Source organism: Rutilus rutilus (assembly GCF_951802725.1).
Source record: "Rutilus rutilus genome assembly, chromosome: 5".
In the NCBI taxonomy this organism is placed as follows: Eukaryota; Metazoa; Chordata; class Actinopteri; order Cypriniformes; family Leuciscidae; genus Rutilus; species Rutilus rutilus.
In genome coordinates, this window is record NC_140213.1 from 45,003,678 (window position 1) to 45,027,423 (window position 23,746).

A 23,746-nucleotide genomic window follows, 5' to 3' on the forward strand; every position below is an offset into this window, starting at 1 on the left:
GTGTGTGTGAACATCATGATTGTGATTATGGATCTACACTAATTTACTCATCTCACTTACACAAACACAGATTCAATATTCCTCAAAATGAATAAAAACATTGAAATGCATAAGAATATTACAATAATATCATGCAAATGTATTCTAAATCTATTCTTATATAGTATAATAGTATAATGGGGTAATATAATATACTTTCTCATTATACTGTGACATGGTTTTAAGTAAAGCCATCCATCGATAACTGATTGAATCGTTTAAAGTTAAAATCAGTGAGGAAAAGAGGAGGTTGATGTCAACTGAAAAGGAAACTGTCCTCAGAGGCTTAACACGTTTTTCTGTTGAATAATTGACAGTAAGACCAGGAAAACGAATTAAAAACATTAAGAGGATCAATTCTGATGATTTCATGACTGTCGTTCAAAGCAAGATGCGATGCAACAGCCAAACCCGTGAAGGTGTAACGTTAGTTTCTGTTAGCGAGTCTGTATTTATTTCAGTCACACAGCGACATCTGGTGGTTGTCTGAGGCATTTCATCCTCCACACACTATAACATCATCAGATAACCACGTTTGTCACGGCATGAAACTTCAAGTTTAATATGTTCTGAAGACTCACATTTACCACATAATCACATAGCATTACACATGATGAGTTGGGTATAATATCAAAAGATTTCTTAATGAATTTCTCATCAAACACATGGAATGACCTACATAATGAAAGATAAAGCCTGAAGGGTGTCGTGTGGCTTCTGAAGGAGCCGTCGAGCTCTTCACACCATAACTATAATGATAATTGCTCAGAGGAACTGTATTGTTGGAACCACTTTCAAGGAATCTTTTTTTTTTTAAACATGAATGGTAAAAACAGAGCTTGAGCATTTAAAGCGGCAGATGATAAAAAAAAGAAAACTGCAGTGCACGTTTATAATAACCAGAACAATATCATGCTTTGGTGTTTCATAGTAATATATGTTATAGTCATTGTTCCTGTTGTGAACAGGCCTTAACAATAAAAGCTTAATGTTTGATTTAGTCCTGTTTTATCTTAAACATCTCACAGTTAAGGACAATGATCATCACACTTTAAGAGTACAACAGATAAAGCAGACATGACAAGGACTTTGCTTTTGCTTTTTATCACGTAAAAAAAAAAAAAAAGTCTGACTAATATAACTCAATACTGTGGCATACAGAGATGCATCCAGTCATTATTTTTCCATCTGAGTGCCAAATGACGAATCCATGATTTAGTTGTACGTCTGTACACAGGACCCATCTGGATGTATGAAGTGATCCTCAATATGAAAGTGAAGCTCAAGTGTTGGAGAGAGCGGTGACGGATGTGTTCTGCAGCGCTGCCGAGCTCAGCAGGAGAGACGAGGAGATGGCCTGAAGGGGTTGACCTGTCGAAGAAACACACCATTTATTTCCTTCATAAACTCAATCATTTTCATTTATTATGTCTACAACCTGGGGTTTATAAGACAAGTATCATTAATTTAAATGAGTCATCAATCCTTCCAAAACAATGTCTTTTTTTAGTTATGAGAAATTCGAAGTATAACCAAAAAATAATAATAATTCTTCCGCAAAATCAATGCAGTTTTGTTTTTTAACCACTAGAGGGCCAAAAGTTACATCATGTACCTTTAACTGCACTGACACTATTGGATGAGAACAAGATGAAGTGTGAATGAATTGAGCTGGAGAAATGTCTGAATGAACTTTGCAATATTAACACGTTTATTGAACTGAATTAAAACTAACATTGAATTGACTTGAGCTGAATAATGCTATTGTCGTCTGTAGAGATGGCTAAAATTGGGTTTCATAATTGATCAATTTTACAACATTGTTTTTTTTCCCTGTTATTTACAACTTTTATTTTCCTTTTTTATTCATGTGAAGCTGCTTTGAAATGATCTTATATTGTATAGATGTGACTTGACCTGCATAGATGATTTGCTGTGGTTTGTAGGAACTGTCTGACCTGAGCTGCTGTGTTCTGCCGTGAGGTTCTGATTGGTCAGGCTCTCCTCACTGCTTTGCACTCGCTGAAACGACTCAAAGTTCACAGACGCATCATCTTCTGAAAGGCCATGTGCCACCTGTCCGTCACCAGGCCGACAAACCTCGAAACGCACCCACTGATAACTGAAGCATTGAGACAAGCAGATATGAGGCCACTAGTATGCCATTAATAAATACATTTTTATGTTTTATTGTGGCTTCTTAGACATTTTTAAAGCTTGCAATAAAATTAATTTTGCTGTGTAGAATAAAACCGAATGTGACTCACTTGCTGCACTTGCGGGCCCCAGGACAGCTCTGGATCAGGTTCTGAATGGTGGGGTGAGAGAAACCAAAAAAATCTGCTCCAGACGGTACAACGTTGATCAAGGGTTTGGCACTAGATCAAAGAAGAAGAAGAAGAGAAAAAAAAAATCATGATCATTTTAGCCTCATAGCATAATTGCCTAAGTCATATTTCAATGTCTTTGGAAAACAAGAAAAAACAAAAAATGACTTAGGCAATTATGCTATGAGGCTAACGATATTCTGTGTAGTACAAAGAGTAAACCGGTTATAGGGTGAATCAAACATTTCTGGGTCACACAAGCAAGATCATTAAGATTATATTTTTAAATGTTTTTATTCATTTTATAAAAAAATTATACACACATTACCGTTGAATAGTTTGGGGTTGGTACGATATTTTAAATATTTTTGAAAGAAGTCTCTTCTGCTCAACAAGGCTGCATTTATTTGATAAAAAAAGTCATTTACAATTACTGTTATAACTATTTAAAATAACTGTTCTCTATTGTAATATTTTAAAATGTCATTTATTCCTGTGATCAAAGCTGAATTTTCAGCATCATTACTCCAGTCTTCAGTGTCACATGATCCTTCAGAAATCATTCTAATATGATGATTTGATGCTCAAGAAACATTTCTGATTATTATCAATGTTGAAAACAATATTTTTTTGGAAATATTTTTCAGGATTCGTAGATGAATAGAAAGCTTAAAAGAAAAGCATTTAGTTGAAATAGAAATCTTTTGTAACATTATAAATGTCTTTACTGTCCCTTTTGATTAATTCAATGCACCCTTGCTGAATAAATGTATTAAATTCTTTTTAAAAAAAAACTAAAAAAACAACAGTATATAACAATGATATATAAATATATTTTACAATTTAATAATCTTTTTTTTTTGCATTACAGTTCTGAGAATGTTGGGGGACAAAGTGCTTTAACGTGATGAAAATATGTACGATTTACACTGATAAATGCTGGTTTGCAATATGTAGACTACTTTAATTCCATTCAGTAACGAGTACGAGCTCCAGATGAAACTGATCACATGTTCCAGACCTCACCTGCGGCCAGCGATGGCTTTGAGCAGGTTTGTGTGGCAGGTGAGCGCAGATGAAGCAACGATTGCATTCTGTGGGTCATCCTCTGGTGCGATCTCAAACTAAATATCACAAGAATAAATTAAAGAATGTTCAGTGAGATCATCAACGACAGGTCGGCTACACAGAAGCACGCGTCTGCACAAGTGAGCACCTGTGGTCCTTGGCCTCCATCTTTGATTTGGCAGGTGTAGAGACACTTCTGATCAGAATTCTTCATGCTGGCGAAAACTCTGGTGCTGCAGAAGCCCACAGGATAGATCGCAGTGTCGTCATGAAACAGAGCCCTGTCTGTGATGATCTACCATGAACACACAAACATAGGAGCTCAGGAAGGAAAGATACAATACAATATTTATTTATAAAGCACATTTAGAAACAACCAAGGCTGACCAAATAAAAATGAAACAACCAATAAAGGAACACACAACAATAGATAAACAATAATCGTACCTAAATCAAGGAGTATTAAAAGCCAAAGAGAATAAATAGGTCTTTAAAGAAGATTTGAAGGTGGAAACAGAGGGAGCTAATCTGATCACTTCGTTCTTTAAGTCTGGATCTAGGCACAATGAGTCGACAGTGATCACTGGATCTCAGAGTTCTAGGAGTGTACAGACAGAGCAGATTTTTTTATTTTTTTACTATACATTCAGGGTGAAAGAAAAAAAAGTAAATAAATACATAAACAGGCATAAGTAATAACAGTATCAATAACAACATAAATAAAAGAGAGTAAAAATGAAGGTGGTAAAATAAATATATAAATACAAATCCATTCTCATCAGCAGATAATGGAAAACTGAAAAATACTAAGACAGACAGACAGATGAAGTAATAAGTGCACTTAAAACTTAATTCTAAATATTAATGTAAAATGATGTAAAATGAAAACTATTAGCTGTAATGAAAAGGGTTAATCAGACAAATTAAGAAAATGCAGAGTTTGTACATATGAAAAGTATGTACTGGGCCGGCGAAGAGAAAATCCACCCAGCGTGTGATGGAGGATGGGAGTTCTTCCAGTTAAGCAACATCTGTCGTCTGGCCAACAATGTGAGAAAAGCAACAAAATAGCGGGGTACCATATAGTCAGCAGGCAGGACACCAAACTGGCCAAGGAGAGGCTTGAATATTGAGAGGTAATGAGTGAAAGGGAATTAAAAACAGACAACCAGAATGAGGATTGACCAAAACATGTGTGTTAGAGTGGCAGGACTAGAGTGGCATCTCTCGCATTCGGGGTCAATCGCAGGATTTATACGGGCCAGTCTAGTCTTAGACCAATGCGCTCTGTGGACAACTTTACATTGCATCACTCCATGACGAGCTCAGATAGAAGAGGAATGAACCCGATTGAGAGCTTCTGCCCAAGTTTCTTCATCTATTTCTATACCAATGTCTTGGGACCAAGTGATACGAAAGTGAGTCAGTACGCTTTAATGCGCTGGAGTCTATTGCTTCAACCGTTTAACCTCCAAATTGTGCATGTCCGGGGAAAAGACAATATTATCGCAGATGCGTTGTCTAGGGTGGATGCTTAATAGTATTAATTTTTTTTTTTTAAACACGTTTTGTTTATTATGAAAATGAACTTGCATGTGTCCTTATTGATTGGAAATGGCCTATACATCTAGGTTATAGTTAATAATAATAGAAAAACTCACTCTCTCTCTCGTATATGGATGTACACACACAGACACAGACAGTATATACACAGACAGTGTATATATATAGACACACACAGACACACACATACACAGTCGTGGTCAAAATTGATGGCACCCCTGATAAATATGATAAAAAAATGGCTGTAAAAAATAAATCTGCATTGTTTATCCTTTTGATCTTTCATTCCAAAAATGCACAAAAATCGAACCTTTCATTGAAGTAAAAGAATTGAACTTGGGGGGTAAATCACATTATGAAATAAATGTTTTTCTCCAAAACACGCTGGCCATAATTGTTGGCACCCCTACAATTTTTTATTAGAAAAATATCTCTGAAGTATATTCCCATTAATATTTACCTTTTTTATCACACCAGGGTGACTAGGAACATGAAATTGTCCACCTATGACTTCTTGTTTCACAGGAGTTTAAATATGAGGAAGCACAAAGGCCAAATTCCCTTAATCATCCATCACAATGTGTAAAACCAAAGAATATAGTTCTGATGTGCAGCAAAAGATTATTGAGCGTCACAAAATAGAAAGTGGCTGTAAGAAAATATCTAAAGAATTGAAAATCCCCATTTTGACCATCAGGGCAATAATTAAGAAGTTATAATCAACTAAAGATGTTACAAATCTGCCTGGAAGAGGATGCGTGTCTATATTATCTTAATGGACGGTGAGGAGGATGGTTTGAGTGGCCAAAGACTCTCCAAGGATCACAGATGGAGAATTGTAGAGATTAGTTGAGTCTTGGGGATCAGAAAGCCTAAAAATTTTTTATCAAACAACCACTACATCCCCACATGTTGTTTGGGAGGGTTTCAAGAAAAATCCTCCTCGCTCCTCCAAGAACAAACTCCAGCATATTCAGTTGTCAGACACAACTGGATCTTCAAAAGGGACCGGATTCTGTGGTCACATGAAACAAAAAAAGGGGCTTTTTGGCAGCAAACCCAGCAGATGTGTTTGGTGCACACAGGGATGAAGAGTACCCCATGCCTACGGTTAAATACACTGCTGGATCTTATATGCTGTGGGCCTATTTATTTGCTGGAGGTCCTGGACATCTTGTTCAGATACATGGTATTATGGATTCTAGCAAATACACACAGATAAAAAATCAAAACCTGACAGCCTCTGCTAGAAATCTTATAATGGGCCATGGTTGGATCTTCCATCAGGACAACGGTCCAAAACAAACATCAAAATCAACACAAAAATGGGTAACTGAGCACAAAATGAAGCTTCTGCCATGAGCGTCCCAGTTCCCTGACCTGATGAGTGGAGTGAACTTAACAGAAGAAGCACCAACATGGATCTGGGAATCTGAAGGATCTGGAGAGATACTGTATGAAGGTACTGTTCTCCAAACTCATCAGGCATTATAGGAGAAGACTCAGAGCTGTTATCTTGGCAAAAGGAGGTTGCAAAAAGTATTTAATAACAGGGTGCCAAAAATTATGGCCAGCGTGTTTTGGAGAAAAACATTTATTTTATAATGTGATTTACCCCCACTTTCAATTATTTTACTTCAATGAAAGGTTAGATTTTTGTGAATTTTTTTAATGAAAGATCAAAAGGATAAACAATGCAGATTTATTTTTTACAGCCATTTTTTATCATATTTATCAGGGGTGCCATCAATTTTGACCATGACTGTATATATATATATCAGTGTTTCCCCTACCATTATATAAGGGGGCGCCCCGCCCCCCTGAAAGGTCAAGTACATTTGATTTGATTTTCTTTATAGCACCAGATTACAATTTGTTATTTTATTAAACAAACTAAATAGCCCTCTCATGTTAAGTTGCTAGCTTCAAAAAGTTAACATCCATTGTTAGTTTGGTTTTATATCATACATGTTGCGTTATTGAAGTGTTACAGTAATACATTAATACAGTATTTTAAGTTATGTTATAAAAAAATAGCTTTAAATCTCATTTTTATTTATATTGATTCTCATGTGATTTTTTTGGGCCTGATTGCTGTTTTCATTACAGTTGGGCAAAATGTTAATATTTAAGGTTGTTCCTATCCCTTAGTTTTCACCATTGTTTATTGCTTTTCCAGTGTTGTACCGGTGGTATGTTTTCTATTTTTTCCATGTCCTGTACCTGTCGTTTTGTAGTGTCTCGTATGTTTGTCCCGTGTTATATGTTCTCACTCATGGCCTGCACCTTGTCGTGGTGAGTGGGCTTTTAACCAAGACAGGCCAATGTAGGGATGAGGAAGAGCAGGGGCCTGTACCATGAAGGTAGCTGAACAAACTCGGGGTTACAGGATTAGTTTTGAGTTGACAAAACCAAACCGATGCAATCAGGCTTTATTGGTACCATGATGCAGCTCATCAACTTTCTTTGTCAACTCAGGCTTTGATCCTTAAGCTATGATTACTCCACGTGCGCGTGCACATAAAAGAGTGACGTCGACACTGAACAGCCAATCGCGGGTAGAGCGAGAGCGATATATTTTTCCGCGGAGGAGCAAGAGATAATCATTCATAATTACGATTAATTTAAATATGTATGTCAAGCTCGAAACAATACGGTCTCTGCTGCCAAAGCAAGAGAAGACTGTTGGAGAAAGATTGCTGATTGTTAATGTTTAAGTTAAACAAATACGTTCTATATTTATGTAAAATTATGTATGTATATATGTATGTGTAGCCTATATGTGTAATATAGCCAATAGCCTATTTTTATAATATATAAAAAAATGTGCATGTATGTCCTAAGAAAGATAAATATTCATTGATTTTTAGATGCAACCCCAACTCCAAATGTTCTTGGCAGCAGATAAAGACAAAATATAAAAATATAATTCAAAGGTTATTTCAAGGAGTTAATTCAAAGAGTATTTACCACAACCTTTTATTACTTTTGTGAACATTTTATCACACTTGTTTGCAGCAAACAGAAATAAAGAATTAAATTCAGAAAATCAGAATACACTGGCGGAGGAGTTGGCTCTGAGTAGGCAATAAGGGACGGCCGATTATGGATGGGATTACAGGTGCTGTACAGTCTGACCCTGGTGCTGGCTCCTCTAAGCAAGTAACACTGGGTACGTGTGCAATACATTACTACTTTTTTTTAAGTTTTAAATATGGCTGACTGTATGTTCTGCATGGAAATACAGTGTCCCTGTTGAAGCTAGCACACACACACACACACACACACACACACACACACACACACACACACACACACACACACACACACGTCTGGTGCACTATCTTTGTGAGGACTCTCCATAGACGTAATGGTTTTTATACTGTACAAACTGTATATTCTATCCCCTTACACTGCCCCTATCCCTAAACCTACCCATCACAGGAGACATTCTGCATTTTTACATTTTCAAAAAAACTAATTCTGTATGATTTGTAAGCTTTTGTACCCACGGTGACCTCAATTTAGGTCCCCACGGTGACACGAGTCCCCATGAGTCTGTGTGCATTCAGGTTTAAGTCCCCACCGGTGTAGAAAAACATGTCCACATACACACACACACACACAGTCTCCCACACAGAGGTCAGTATGCAGCAGACAGAACACCAAACATAACCTGCTTTACAACAGTTATGCTTTACATTGGCCTATTTTTATTTATTAGGGTGAAGCAAATGATGAAGACACTCTGTCTGTGTGTTCAGTTGCTGATGTGAATGCACTGGGCTTTTTATTATGGCAAACATTTGAATGTGTGGCATAAAAAAGGGACTGGCCCTTACACATCTCTTTTGTAGGATTTTTCACAACCTGCCCCAGAAACTGAGGCCTCTACTCAATGGGCTTCAGAAGAAATGTGTAAGGATTTAAAACCCTTGACAAAAATTACAGTCAGTCCTGTGTTTGTAGGAAGTCAAGGAACTTTTTGTGATTTTGATGAGCCTCCAGAAAACTTGTAATGATCATGTTTGTGGTGGAATTATGTTTCAGGTGGAAACAGACTCAGTCAGGGCCCTGTACAAAAGGAGTCTTGAACTAGACTGCACACTAAAGGAGACTTGAACTAGACTGCACACTAAAGGAGCAGACTGTGAGCTGAGGAGGCTCCAAACAAAATCAAACAGCTGGATTAAACTGATCTCAGTATGTATATAGTTATATATATGTATAACTTATTTAACCACGTAACACTTTAGTACGAATATTTATTAATGCAACTTTCTCTTGCTCTCTTTCTCCCTCCCATCCCACAAAACCAATAAAACAGTTTGAGACATATCTGCAGTTTCAATGTGCTTTTATTAAGTGTAATATTGTATGGTGATTGCATCTACATCTGCACCAGCTGGGTGGTCAAGTGTGATCGGGTCAGTTTCATCAGGGAGAAGCTGGTTTTGTGGTGTTTCTCGCTCCTTTCTACTGGTGGCTATATTGTGCAGAATGGCACATACACAGCCACTATCTGTGATGCCCGCTCTGGTGACTCTGAAGCGCCGAACACAGTTGAAATGTGCCTTTAGGATGCCAAAGGTCATCTCTATCTTCACTCTGGTTTTACTGAGGGCCACATTGAAGCGGTGCTGTGGCCCTGTCTGAGGGTCATGATAGGGGGTTATTGTGTAGGTTTTTCTATCTCAGTTTAAATGAACAGTGTTTTGTACTGTACCAAATTTAACTTGCTTTCCTCAAAGCGCTGACACAACACAGACTCATGGAAAATTTGTAAGACAAGTACTGGAGCCAGGCCATTTGGCATCCAAACTTGATCATATGTTCATGACCACAAGTCGTCTGCAGATGAAATGTTTAGTAGATCATTGTTATATCTGTTAAAGTTACTATTAATTTAAAGATTCATCTCACAGAAAATAATCGTCTCACATATTCACATCATCTCTGCCTGAACATTAAGGCTGTGATAGGACTTCCTATTAACATAATCTGCCTCATGTTCCCCTAGAGCAGTGGAGATTGGAGCAATAGACTGCATACATGTTGCAATGACTCTTGGGAATCCTATCATAAGATTATCAGAAGAATAATAAAAAAGATTCAAAATAATTCTTAATATGTATTACATTGTATAGTACATTTTGTGAAATTTGCTTTTTGAGAAAAAAAAAAGTGTTCATGTGATGTCACCCTATCAATATATCTTACCGGTAATTTTATAAAAGCCCTCTTTTATGGACATGGTCGATAAATGTCCGGGGAACATTATTAATTAAACTTTTCATGTACTCCTGCAGAGCGAGGACCACCTTGCGAATGGTTCGACAAACATATGTTTTCCCCTAGCTTCTGTGCGTCACCCACCGTGCAAGAATGTACCACTTGCAAAAAAAAAAAAAATACAATTTGCGGTACAGTAAGTGCATGAATTCGACGTGTTAAATTCTTTATGCGCGGCTCAAGAAGTTCGCAAAGATAAGACATTCCTTCCGCGGAAAATCTGTATCTTTCATACAAGTAACTATCAGTTAAGGCAAGGGGATTTTGTCTGGCTAAAAACTCTTTCTCTACGAAGTGCTCGTCAAACAATTTGCGCTGAGATGTCCACCGGATTTGGAAGAAAAGGTGAAGTCATTGCAACAGACACTTGGAATAAGTTACGTCACCTGTATGTTTCTTTGCTCTCAGCTGATTGGTCAAACTTCGGTCTGAGATCTTGAATCCAGAACATAACCTGCCCCGGAGCAGGTTAGCCGTGCAGCGTAAGATACCATGGCAACGAACACCGATTAAAGCCAAGCTACTTTCATAGTACCTAAAACCCAGGGTTGGCGGAAACTAAGCTGAAACATAGCTGGCTAGCCACCTAATCCGGCTTCATGGTACAGGCCCCCGAGGTAACAGTGTTATGGCTACAGGTGTTTCTAAATTAACATAAAAAACTCAACATTAGCCATGATGGTCAGGGCTATATTTAGGCCTAACAAAATGGCCCTAAAGGCAAAATTCAAAAGCAGTAACACTGCCCACTGTAAGCAGTTCACTGCATTTGGATGTGGCCTTTAAGGCAGTTAGCTATTGTATTTAAAAACATATCATTTCCCCTAGGTGTGAAATGAACTCCATCTTTCAAAAATAGACCAGGACTGTCATGTTTAATGTGAGGGTGCTCAATCATGGCACCATTTAAGCTACGAACAAATGTAGCCATAACACTGTTAACAAAATTTTTTGCCTTGTTAATTTTCACCGGATTGGCACCAGCCTTCCACCGGCACCTCTGTGTCACGGCTGAAAACATAATCTTCATGCCCGGGTGCCGGAGTTTAAGCTGGTGCAGGTCCTCCTTCATGGCGTTCACGAGCTGGACGCTGCTGACCTCGCCCAGGTCGTTGCCGCCACAGTGGATGAGGAGGACATCCGGTGCTGCTCTTCCTCGCAGGGAGTGGGAGAAGAAGGGGAGGAGTCCTTTCCACCGCAGTCCACCACAACCAAACCAACACATCCAGACTCCTGGCAGACTGAGGTTGCTTCCCATGGTCTCTGCAGCTCTCTGGGCACCACGTCTGACATAACTGTCACCAATGATCCACACTGTGTCTATGGAAGGAAAATAAATGAGTTTAATAAATGCTTGAGGTAATGAAAATTAAGAATTAAACTATGAAAGGTAGCTCAGGTTTTTTATGTTAACAATACATGTGGGAGAACATAGATCAAGGGAGCAACACCTCAAAATATAGATGACAATTTAATTTGTTGTTGTCCTTTTAAGACAGACATAATATATCAGTTTTTATGTGCAGATGATGGTGCAGACAGCATCACGGGTGCAGTATAACGGGTGGCCATCTCAAAATCGATCACTAAAAAAAATACACAGCTTGTAAAAAATAAACTAACTAATGTAAATGGGTAATAACATATGGTAATAACATTTTTATGTTGGCTAATACGAATCTAAACGTTACGAATCTTATAACGTTATATTCAGTTGACATCCAAATAGACGCTCATAAATTCAGGTTAATTGATTTGCTTCAAATAGTTTATTTGAGATGTAAGTTTTTAAGTTAATAACGTTAACGTTAATTCTTATTCATGAATCATGACAACTGTTAATGTTTTCTGCAAGTCATCTAACGTTAGTGTTGAAAATAAACGTTACCACATGTATTAAAAGTGCTGCAGCGTTTTCAACCTTGTGTAGTCTAATATCAATTACATACATTTATTTCAAGTTTTGTTGTGTAGGTTCAGGTCAATTTACCTCAATGGTAGTAAGCTTGGAGTTCAAAATTCAAAATGAACCGCCGACGCCAATATCTTGTAGTATCCAAGACAACAACTTGATCGCGTGATTCGCGTCGAGGTAGGTGGGCGTGGTTTCAGCACCAGGCTCCTCAGCTCCACCCACGTACCGCTTCTTTGCCCATTTTCGTTTATCCGGGAGGCGATATTTTTTTTCCCAGGATGGTAGGGGAAGACTCATGAATATTCATTGGGGAAGTCATCCCTGATTGGTCTGATGACCTACCCCTAACCCCACCCCTAAACCTACCCGCCACTGGGGTTAAGACCAATCAGGGATGACTTCCCTAATGAATATTCATGAGTCTTCCCCTACCATCCTGGGGAAAAAAACATCGCATCCGGGAGTGACGCGCTGCCAAGATGGCGACGGTCGGCTACGCCCACTTTAGGCTTCAAAAACGGTCTTCAGAACTCTACGGGTGACGTCACAGACACTACGTCCATATTTTTTTTTACAGTCTATGGTCATTATACGTCGTCGCTAGCGCCTACGTCACAGGAGATGCACCGATGTTTATTACAAACTTCCAAGATGCCGTCAACAGCTGCAATCATCTCAGTTGCCTGGGTTGCATCTATTTTTTTGCATTTGTCTTGTGAGCTTCATAGAAAACAACGAAGACGACGTTATCTTCGACGCCTAAGTTTGCTGGTGGATCAGTTTATGGTATGTATGATGGCTGCAAAGACGTTTAACGTTAGTTGCAATTTTAACGAAACGTTAGCTAACCACAACTCTGTAACGTTAGAAGCTCTACTTGTAAAATGTCCGTGGACTTGTATTCTGTGTTGTATAAACATGTTGGAGGTACAGACCTATGTTTGTATCCATTTATTTATTTACTGTGTGAAATGTTTACAGGGTTTATACGACTTGAAGTTACTCAATCGTACGTGATAGCCTACTGCTGTATTATAAGTTGTGTTTACGACCGCAGGTGTGTTCAAATCACTTTCGTCTGAGTTTAATTTAATTTTAATTACCGTAATACACACAAACACAGCAAGGGTTTTAAACTGTAGTTTCTAGCTTCCCACTTGTATTTACGACATTGTGTGGCATTCATGGGGTCTATTAAGTCTCGGAGTGTTTTGTGTCATCTGGCACACTTTTGCTGACAAATGGAAACAATTTCTAACACTGGAAATACTGTAGAAATTAGGAATTATGTTTTTTCCCTAGCTCTACTAGTGCCTTTTTCTTTTGTTCTGATTAACTGAAGTTCAGTTTACACATAGATCCTCAACTCTCCTCCTTCCTAACCTAACTGTGAAATATAGTCAATAACACAGCAGCTCTTTCACATTTTAGATTTTTGTCATTCACTGCGGTTTCACCCACTTTGACGTCATGTGCATACTCTCTATAATGCTTTTCCCTTTCATTCTTGTATAGCAAGCAGATTTCTCTCTATGTTCCTTTTTTTTGGAGTGGTAGAAATGATTGAAATACTGAAATTACTTGCTTCATACAAAGTTACGTTTCAAATATTTTTTACACGTTTTTTTTTACATAAAAAAACACTGAATTTATGACAGTCTTTTGGGCCTTAGACTTGTTCCCAATAAAAACCCTGAATGCCACTATGGGCCCTATTTTAACGATCTGAAACGCAAGTATCAAACGCGAAACGCAAGTAACTTTGTGGGCGGATCTAAGGCGCTGTTGCTATTATACCGACGGGATAAATGACTCTTGCGCCCGACGCAAATCTAAAATGGGTTGGTCTGAAGTAGCTTCATTACTCATAGGTGTGGTTTGGGCGTAACGTGCCATAAACCAATCAGAGCGTCATCTCACATTCCCTTTAAGAGCAGGCGCGCTTGCTCCATGGCGGATTGCTATTATAACGGTGGATTTGCCAGGAGTGGTTCACAGCCGAGGAGACCGACGTTCTCGTCAGGGCCGTAAAACACAGAGAAGTGACATTGTATGGCTTCACTGTATTAGCTTCGGTTAAACATGCATATAATAATTTTGGTAAATGTGCAAGCTAGATTTATGCCTATTTTTTCACATCTTCATGGACACCACAATGATTTCCCTGATTTTTCCTTTCCTTAAATATGTATGGTTTGCAAAAATGGCAACTGCTGTGTGTAGATGAGAGAAGCAAAGTGTATGCGCGTTGTGCACACGCTACATTATGGCCAAGCATGCGCCCTTAAAATAGCATCTGAATAATGCACCACTGACTTTAGACTAGGTTTTTCCTGGTCTGTGGCGGAATTGTTTTCTGAAACTGCAAAATAGCACCAGGGAACGTTTGCGCCAGAACACGCCGCCTCTTTTCGCTGAACCACCCCGAGAGTGCAAGTTCATTCCCTAATTTACCGACGTGCGTCTGTGGAGGGAAAAGTCCGCTGTGTGTCGGGTACAAACTAGGAATGATACATGCGTCGGTACAAAGTCAATTGCGCTGGGTGCAAGATAGGGCCCTTGGTGTGATATTTTGTAGTTAATGCAATGAAATTCATACATTTGTAATTGTGCCATAAGTGTCCAAACACTTTTTGAGGCCACTGTGTCTTCTTTGACTGGTAGTTGTTCATTTAAGCCATTAGTCGACTAGTCGCACATGTTTATGACATTAATTGAATTACTTTTAATCATTTATTGATAAACTAGTGTTTATGAGTCAATGTCGGTGGCAAAGAGAATAGTGTATATATAGAGAAAATGCATTTTGCTGTCTACTTTACTCTAAGGACATGCCCGAGTTCCCTTAGCTTCTTTTCTTTAATCTCGTCCAGTCGGGCTCTGCGACTGCGCGCCTCCTCCTCCAGTCGTTCCCCCTCTCGAAACAGCTCTCGGCGCTGGCTGACGGCCTGCACTTCTCTCTCCCGTATCTGCTGCCTCACAGCCTCAGCATGCCTTTGGATCTGTTGATGCCGCTGCTCCTCTTTTTCTCGTTCTTTCTCAATGAAATCCTGCTGTGCCCTGGAAAAGGAGTATACAGCATACAATCTTCAATGTTATCTTTGTCCATTCCCCCCTCCTCCACTTTCATAGGATAAAATGTTCTGTCAGTAAGTGCAGTGAATTTTTTGACGTGTGTGGATTATAGAGGTAGTTGCTTAATTTTCAGGTTGACTCACTGGGTTTTGTAATGCTTAATATGCTGCATTATAATAAACAAATAAAAGCTTACCGCTGTGAAACATTCTGGGCTGCGTTTCCCGATAACGTTGTCTCTTAGCGCGCTATGAAGCCTCTTAAGGTATAACTTAACTAAAGGTATACCATTACTAGGCGTGTTCCCCGAACCATACCTTAGGAAGCTGCTTAAGATATACCTTCTTACGTGCGACGTTACCCGGTGCTGTTCGTGGCGATGCTGCTGAATTGGTTGATATCAATGGCTCGAGAATCAATTATTCCCTCGTGCAGGGGCTGCTTTATGCTGCATTATGTGAGAAAGTGGTGTTCTTTATAAAAGAAGCACTTCAGAAATAGTTGAAATTGCATTTATTAGGACTCATGGGATAATATAAAAAATAATCCAAACTATAATAGCCTAGCCTACATATTTTAAAATGGTATCATATATTGCTGCCATGATAACCATTTCAAATTTTTACGAGTTTTCTTCTCTTTCCCATTTTTGTTCGCTGAGGTGGATCTGCGATGAAATATTGTTCTTGTAAATACTTTCCAGCATTTCAGTAATAAAAGTGTACATCTTACGTACGGTGCTCGGCAGTGATCAAAAAGGATTTAAACAGTGAATTTTGAATCTCTTCTTGTAAACTCAGAGATGTGGATTCTGACGTCATGCGGAATTTTAACGCTTGACGCAGAAAAGGCTTTTGACAGACTTGAATGGGATTACCTCTGGGCTTTATTAGATCACATGGGGCTTAAGTTAAGATCCCAATTGTAAATCAATTTAAATATTTAGGAATTGCCATTTTTCCAACTCTAAAATCTACAGTTAGTAAGAACTATATAAAAGTTTTGGAAAAAATCAAAAAAGATTTGGGGAATTGGATGCCAAGGCCTATATCTTTTGATGCTAGGATTTCTGTTATAAAAATGATGGTGTTACCGCAAGTAAATTGTGTTCTATGTTGCCTTTGAGTCCACAGATTGAGTACTGGGATAGTTTACATAGTTTAATCACTGGTTTTATCTGGAATAACAAAAGACCAAAGATTAAACTTACAACTCTTCAGAGAGAAAAATTAGCCGGAGGTTGGGGAGTCCCAAATTTCAAAGTCTATCATTGGTGTTTCGTATTGCGCACTATAAAATCTTGGCTAGACCCCACAAAATCTGTTTGTTGGCGCTCTCTGGAATAGAAATTAGTTTATCCGTATAGATTACAAGATCTAGTTTATGCAGAAGTTCCTTTAAAACAAGCCAAAATGCGTTTCGGGCCTATTATTTTTAATCTTTTACTAATCTGGAAGCTTGCGACTAACAATACTGATTATAAAAAAAGTGGCATTACCATACTCCAATATTTCATAATCATAATTTATTGCTAGGTGGTCGGACAGTGGCCTACCCAATATGGGCGAACAATGGAATTTATCTACTTGGATTCATCACTAATGGTCTTCGTACATTTCAAGATTTGAAGTAAAGCTATAATTTACCTGGATTTTCTTCTTTTTTTTATATATATATTTGCAGCTTCGTTCTGCCTTAAAGGCATATGGAGTCCCATGGGAATCTAAACTTCCAAAACATGATTTTACAAATCAACTGTACAACGTAAACACTAAGGGAATTGTTTCCACAATGTACTCTCAAATAATGCAAAGTTCTTATAAATTAATTACAATTCAAACAACTTGGCAAAATGATTATGGTTTCATTTCCCCTACAATAGCTTGGAAAACTATTTGGAATAATATTAACCAATCATCAAAAAATTCTGTTTGTATTGTTTTGTTTATGTATGTGTGTGGGTGGGTGTGTGTACGTAGTTTTTGGTTTGAGCGAGTGAGGGAATGTGGGGGTGTATAATGTATTTTCTGTACATGTATATGCCCTGTTTATTCTATTTTCTGTTTGTTTGTATGAAACTAAATAAATAAAAATTGTTCACAAAAAAAAAAATAGATGTGGATTCAGATTCAGGGATTTTTACGCAGGTTGGGTGAGAAAAAACACTGATATTATGGATTCGGAAGGCACTAAAATTGCCGACTTGCTCCTGTAAATGTTTAAAATACGAGCCCATGAGAAACAATTAGCGTCCGAATAGGCCTAGGACTTACAGTAGCTAACTTACTAACAGTAGCCTATGCTTTCACTGGCCTTTAAAAGCGCTCTTTAATTAAATGAATAATATAATATAATATATATAATAATATAATAAAAAATCTAACAACAATCAGTGAAATGACAGTTTTATTCTTTGCATGAAAACACTTGAATGAGCCTAATTGAACACTGTCTGGGTGTATTAAAACTTCAGAGTTATATTCGTATAGACCTGCAACAGTGATAAGGTAAAGCTAAGAGTGGTCCAGACCAACCTTCCGAACATATGACTTACAGAAGGTATACTTAGGGGTAACAGGGGCTCTTGATAGAGAAGGCAAGTACAGAATATCAAGGAGACGCCTGATGTTGTCAAAGCAGAGTCTATTCTTAATGAATCCAGTTTGATGTGGTGAAATAATGAATGATAAAATGGGCTCTAAACGTTTGGCGAGGATTTTGGCTAATATTTTCACATTAACCCCGATCAGGGAGATGGAGGGGCCAATTTGTTGAGAGCTTTATAGACAAATAATTAGTGCTGCACGATTAATCGTATCGCAATCGCGACGTCAAGCCTACGCGATTATATGAGCAAAATGCTGCGATTATATATTAAATAAACAAATTAGCACTGTTAACGCAATTAACGGAGCATCTGTTAATTTTTGGCATCCTTTGGCTAGTGTTACATGATCCTGCTCTTATTCATGCAAATGCTTTTAAACCATTCCTGCACGATGCGAAGACAAAAAAGAACGCGCTGCCTGTGAATGTTCTCCTGACACACACACACACACGACCCACAGATAGACGCGCGCAGGTATCAAGTTCTCTTTCGCGGTAGAACGAACACCACATTATTATAACACATAACATGTAGAGTTCTCAACGGAACCCGACGGGACCCGCGGGTTCGGGCCGGGTTCGGGTCGAAAATATAATCAAATGACTCGGGTCGGGTCGGACCTCGGGCTTAATCTTTTCCGCTCAGTGAAAAAAAACACATTTATTAATCATCGCTGCTGTTCACCGTAAAGAAAGTCTGGCTGCTGCGTGCAACGTGCATTATGGAGAGGGGCGGGGGCAGACCTGACGCCGCTGCGTGCACGCCTTTAGCCTGGAGAGAAGAAGATGGAGTTGGTGAAAAGTAAACTTGCCGCAGGTGAATTCACCGTCGCTACTACAGCCTATTTAGATATTTTAAAGTCCCCGTGAACCGGAAGTTGCAAACGACTTTTCTCCAGTGTTATGACGTATTTCCCAGTGAAAAGGAATATTGAACAGAGGGCAGGGTTTTACTCTAGCACTCCTCCTCTCCATCTCTGCTCATAGCAGACTAACGGTTTGAGGGGAGTGGTTAAGCGTTGCCCAAACCAATTCCTCAAACCTACGTCATCAGAGAAGGTCCTCCAATGCAGAGGGGAGGGGCATTTTCAGATTTTGATTAAAGATTACCATGGAAAATTTTTTTTTTTTTAAATATTTTCTTGCACGGATTAATTGTTCACCACAAGACTAGTAATATGCGCTAACAAAGTAAATAGGGTCAATTTTGATTTCATGGGGACTTTAAAGTTTATTGTTTCAGTTGTTTGTATTGTTTGTATTATTAAAAGGCGTGAACATTAAAGGTTGGTTTGAATTTCCGTCTGCTGGTCATGATAATACGTGTATGAGAAAGAAAAAAAATCTGACGCGCGTCAGGCCGCGGGCCGGGTTCGGGCAGATAATTATGTTGATGTGTCGGGTTAGATCGGGTCCGGGCTTTAGAAGCCACGGGCCGGGTCGGGTCGGGTTGTAATTTTCAGGCCCGTTGAGAACTCTAATAACATGTATGCCAAAATGAACGCGCTGCCTGTGAATGTCCTGACTGTGACACACAGAAAGACTCGCGCTAATATTGTGCGTGCGCACAAAACAGCATGCCAGAATACAGTTCTCTTTCGAGCTTGAACGAACAATAACACACACAATTATGCCAAAATGTCTTTTTGTCGAGTATCTTAATAACATAAGAGTAGTCTTATGATAAACGTGAAGAGTTGTGACTCGTGAGAGAATGAGGCGCGTGTGAGCGTGTCTCTGACAGCAGCGGCTGGTCTTAAAGGGAGTAGTCCCACAGTAGCCACTAATTATATCTGTCGCTAAAGTTAATCAAAGAACAAAGGGAACAGAGAAAAACACTCACTGCTCTTGACTAAAGAACTTTTTTCTTTAGGCTGATTATCACTAATCTGTGTGTGCATTTATTTTCCTTGAGAACCAAGCAATTTGACTCATGAAACCATTTGTTTATTATATTGTATATCGCAATCGCAATATTGACCTCAATTACCGCAATATGACATTTTCCCCAAATCGTGCAGCCCTACAAATAATAATAACATTTTAAAATCAATTCTAAATTTCACAGGCAGCCAGTGCAGTGCAGTGTGGATAAAATAGGGGTGACTAGAAATCTAGACGCAAAATTTATTTTGCAGCCAGTGTAATCTAGCAAGTCTCCGTTGACTTTCGAGCTGGAAAAACCAAACTCTAGTCATGCCAATCAAATCGTGTACAGCCGTTTATCCCGCCCCTCGGATTGAGCCCAGACAATGCTGAGTTGCCAGACCTAACATCTTGATGTAGGTCTGACTTGCCAGGCTAGGTGACTCATCGACTCATACTCGCGTATTCCAGTGCAGAGTCTGCATTTCGCACTAGCTGTAGATGGAAGAGGGAAGACTGCGAGACACCAATATAAAGTGAATTATAATAGTCTAGACGAGTTGTTACGAAAGCGTGAATCGCTAATAAAAAGTTACTCTGGAATAAAAAGGGTTTGACTTTAGAGGTTTTTAAGTAGGAAAGTTCTTCACTTGAACGTTGAGCGTGCCAGCGATGGACTCCTGAGGATACGGCCAGTGAGAGGGAGAGTAAAGAGTACGGGCCCGTGGTCAGAGAAGCACGCACTACTGATTTCTATGTTTGAAATAGAGAAACCATGGGTTAAAATTATTTCACTCAAAGATTTCACTCTTAAAAACTGCTGCTTTTTTACTGCCAAGAAAACAATATTGATGACCTTATTATATCACAAGCTGGTTTATGTGTGTTTTATTAGGGTTGGAGACGTATTCTGCAGAAATCGCCCTTCAAGGTTTGCATTCTCGAGCCACCAAACATTGCTGTCATGCAAATGAACGTCCAGAACAACAAGTTTTCTGTTTTCAGTTAGTGTCGTGTAAGCGGCCCCTAAGTTAATAACTAATGATCTTTGCAATGGAAGTGAATCAATCAAAAACTAACTTTAGCTGGACAATAACTTTATTGTAGAGCTGCTGTAAAGCCAAAACCATCTCTGTTACGTTAATTTCCTATTATCACTGTAAAGCTGCTTTGAATCAGTCTATATTGGTAAAAGCGCTATATAAATGAAGGTGACTTGACTAAAAGAACTGAGTTTGACACATTAGGACTGGATGATTGTCTGACCTCTCCTAGGCTGTACACGGTCAGTCCACCGAGGACGATGGGAAAGAGCGGTCTCCCGGACGAGTCCAGCGAGATGGGCTGAACAAGCTTACGCACTCCTCCCTCGGCAACCTTCCTCCTCTTACAAATCCTCTTCATGACTGAAAGTTGAGCAAACAAATGCTAAGTAACTATTAAATCAAAATACAGACGCATATAAGAGAGAAACACTCACAGTCTTCCCTGCCGTTCTCTCTTCCTCTCTCTTTCTGTTCTTTTTTGGGTTTCTTCAAAAGGCTGTCTTCAGATGCAGAGAATCTGGGGGTCTGGCTGTGGCTCGCAGGTAGAGCAGCGCCCCCTGGTGTGCTGGAGCTCAGTGCCGGGTGTGTGTGTGTGTGTGTGTGTGTGTGTGTGTGTGTGCTGCAGCTGGGAGTCGGGACGGCCTCTCCTTCAGACAGAGACTGAAACTGCAACAAAGACTTCAGCAGGAATCTGGAGATACAGGATGAGATTAAGTGGACTGTATCTCACTTTTTGGTGTGTGTGTGTGTGTGTGTATACATATATTATACACTACAGTTAACTCTTTCCCTGCCAACGTTTTTTTTTTTTTTAATTGCCAGCCACCACCAGCATTTTTGATTATTTTCACAACTTTTTGGCCCCCAGAAGATTTTGTTGTATGAATATCCGAACATCCAATATGTCAAAAGAAAGAACAGAGCCTCTGCTTTTAAACAAAAAAACTGTTTTATTCTATCTTCATGTATTCTTTTTTTATCACCACTTGAATATGGGTAGTTTGCCAAGTTTCATTAAAAAAAGCTAAATTAAGCAAAAAGCAAATCCACACCCTCAAAGCTTCACAGTCCTGCAGCTCGTCCTGGGTCGACATTTCATTCAGTAACATTAGGAAGTTTTGATTTATGCTGTTTAATGTTGATGATCATGTTATTTTACATGTATATCAGGCAATGCTTCTATCGCTTGTTTCTGCTTCTTCTCCTGTGTTTTGATCAGGAGATTCTCTACTCTTTCAGTAAATGTGTAACAGCGCCCCCTACCGTATAACAGTGAAAACACGGAAAGCCAGAAATTTCCGTCATAGGCCTATGTCACGAAAAAATTGAAGACCGGAAGTACGTCTTTTAGTAGGGATACGACTCTTCTGGTTAGCTTTTTACAATGGCTTAGTCCGATAGATACCGCTGGATCAAATCTCTCCGCAACCTGCTTGAAGTCACATATGACGATGTGGTTCGGATGGTAAATTGAAAACTCTCAAGTGGAAACGTCAAAACTGAGGAAAGAGTACAAGTTCTTATGGGAGAAATTCATTTTCAATTACAGAGGTAAGTGTTTGAATTCCGCCGCCAGTAAGGTAAACGTTTCTATGGTAACAGCGAGTTGGACCAATCAGCAGACGTTGCTGCTACGCTTAGGATTGTGGGTAGTGTAGTTTTTTTTCCATAAGATCGCGGATAAAACATGTTTTTCTTACAACAAGGTTGATTGCATACAAACTTATAGCTTCTACAGGAGCAAAAACCTTCGTTTCACAACCTCATAGCTCGTGGTCAGTCTACCTCGGATGGTTTAGACATTATGGCTGATAATCTAAATCCTTATCGAGGAATACTGTTGACCGGAAGTTCTGAATCCCTACTCCGCGTTCCGGAAGCAGGAAGTGTGACATAGGCCTATTGGCGGGGAAAGAGTTAAAAAAAAAATTAAACAGTAATATTTGATATTACTATCTTATATTTTTAAATATTTGTCATATACTGCTTAATATTTTTGAGGGAATACATTTTTTTATAAAAATAAAATAAGTGAAGGGAATATTTGATAATGAACACATTAACACATCCGCCTAAACTCACGCGTCGAGACTCTCGGCGGCTCCAGTCGGGCTAGTCAGGCTGTTCATGCTGTCCAGCGCTGGAAACAGAGAATAACTGCCCTGCCCATCAGCCTCCATCTCTGACTCAAAGTTCAGCGAATCCATCCTTGCCCGATCTGTGCTTTACATCCACGCCTGGGGCGAAATAACACACATCATTAGCTGTGCTAGTAGTGCTAACTAGGCTAAAAACAAAATAACACGATCCAGCCGTGCAGAAATTCAAAATACATGTCGATGCAAGTTCACCTGTAATCTCACTCGATATTTATTACAGTACCCATGCTGTGCAGGAAAGAATAAAAATGCTTCTGATCTTCATTTTGCTGACATGTTTGATTTAGCATTTGTGTTCAGTGCTCATGGGAACCACTGATCGATTGAGTGAAGCATTCGTGTTTCCGAGGGGCATGTTTAAGGAGCACACATCACATCCGCCCTGTGATTAGACATTCTCTGGTGCCATCTACTGTATTTTTTTGGATTTACATAAAAAAAAATTAAATCAAAGAGAGGGAGGGGGGAGTGGTGTTTAAAAAAACACAAATACATAAAACATGCATAATAAGAAGTATATTGTGACTGTCAAAACATTTGGTAACTGAACGGAATTTCATTAGGTTTACATTTAGGTGTAATGCGGTTACCATCGTTTTTTTCTTCTTTCACTTTTCTAACATTGCAAGCCTTGTTGGAAATATGTGCTGTAGTTTTGACAGTATTTGATTTATTATTTACTCATTATTCATTAAGAATGAACAATACTTCTAGAACATTTATTAATCTTAGTTAATCTCAATTTTTTGATATTTACTAATACATTATTAAAATCAAAAGTTGTATTTG

At 38.9% G+C, this 23,746-nt stretch overlaps 2 protein-coding genes across 2 annotated transcripts; both read right to left on the reverse strand.

The window, feature by feature from the left end:
• Window positions 1-578: 578 nt before the first annotated feature.
• LOC311290637 (transforming growth factor beta regulator 1-like) lies at window positions 579-23,305 on the reverse strand. Its single transcript, XM_084409241.1, has 9 exons — window positions 23,150-23,305; window positions 22,881-23,035; window positions 21,233-21,489; window positions 21,019-21,158; window positions 3,583-3,729; window positions 3,393-3,490; window positions 2,307-2,417; window positions 1,998-2,161; window positions 579-1,410 (listed from the first exon to the last, which is right to left on the reverse strand). Exons 2-9 carry the CDS (start codon window positions 23,003-23,005, stop codon window positions 1,322-1,324), a joined length of 1,131 nt encoding a protein of 376 aa, XP_084265367.1. The 5' UTR covers window positions 23,006-23,035; window positions 23,150-23,305; the 3' UTR covers window positions 579-1,321.
• On the reverse strand, window positions 9,345-16,100 carry LOC311290804 (uncharacterized protein; the record flags this gene model as incomplete). The annotated part of the gene is made up of 3 exons (XM_084409517.1): window positions 9,345-11,609; window positions 15,027-15,264; window positions 16,096-16,100. 3 exons carry the CDS (start codon window positions 16,098-16,100, stop codon window positions 11,367-11,369), a joined length of 486 nt encoding a protein of 161 aa, XP_084265643.1. The 3' UTR covers window positions 9,345-11,366.
• Window positions 23,306-23,746: the final 441 nt, after the last annotated feature.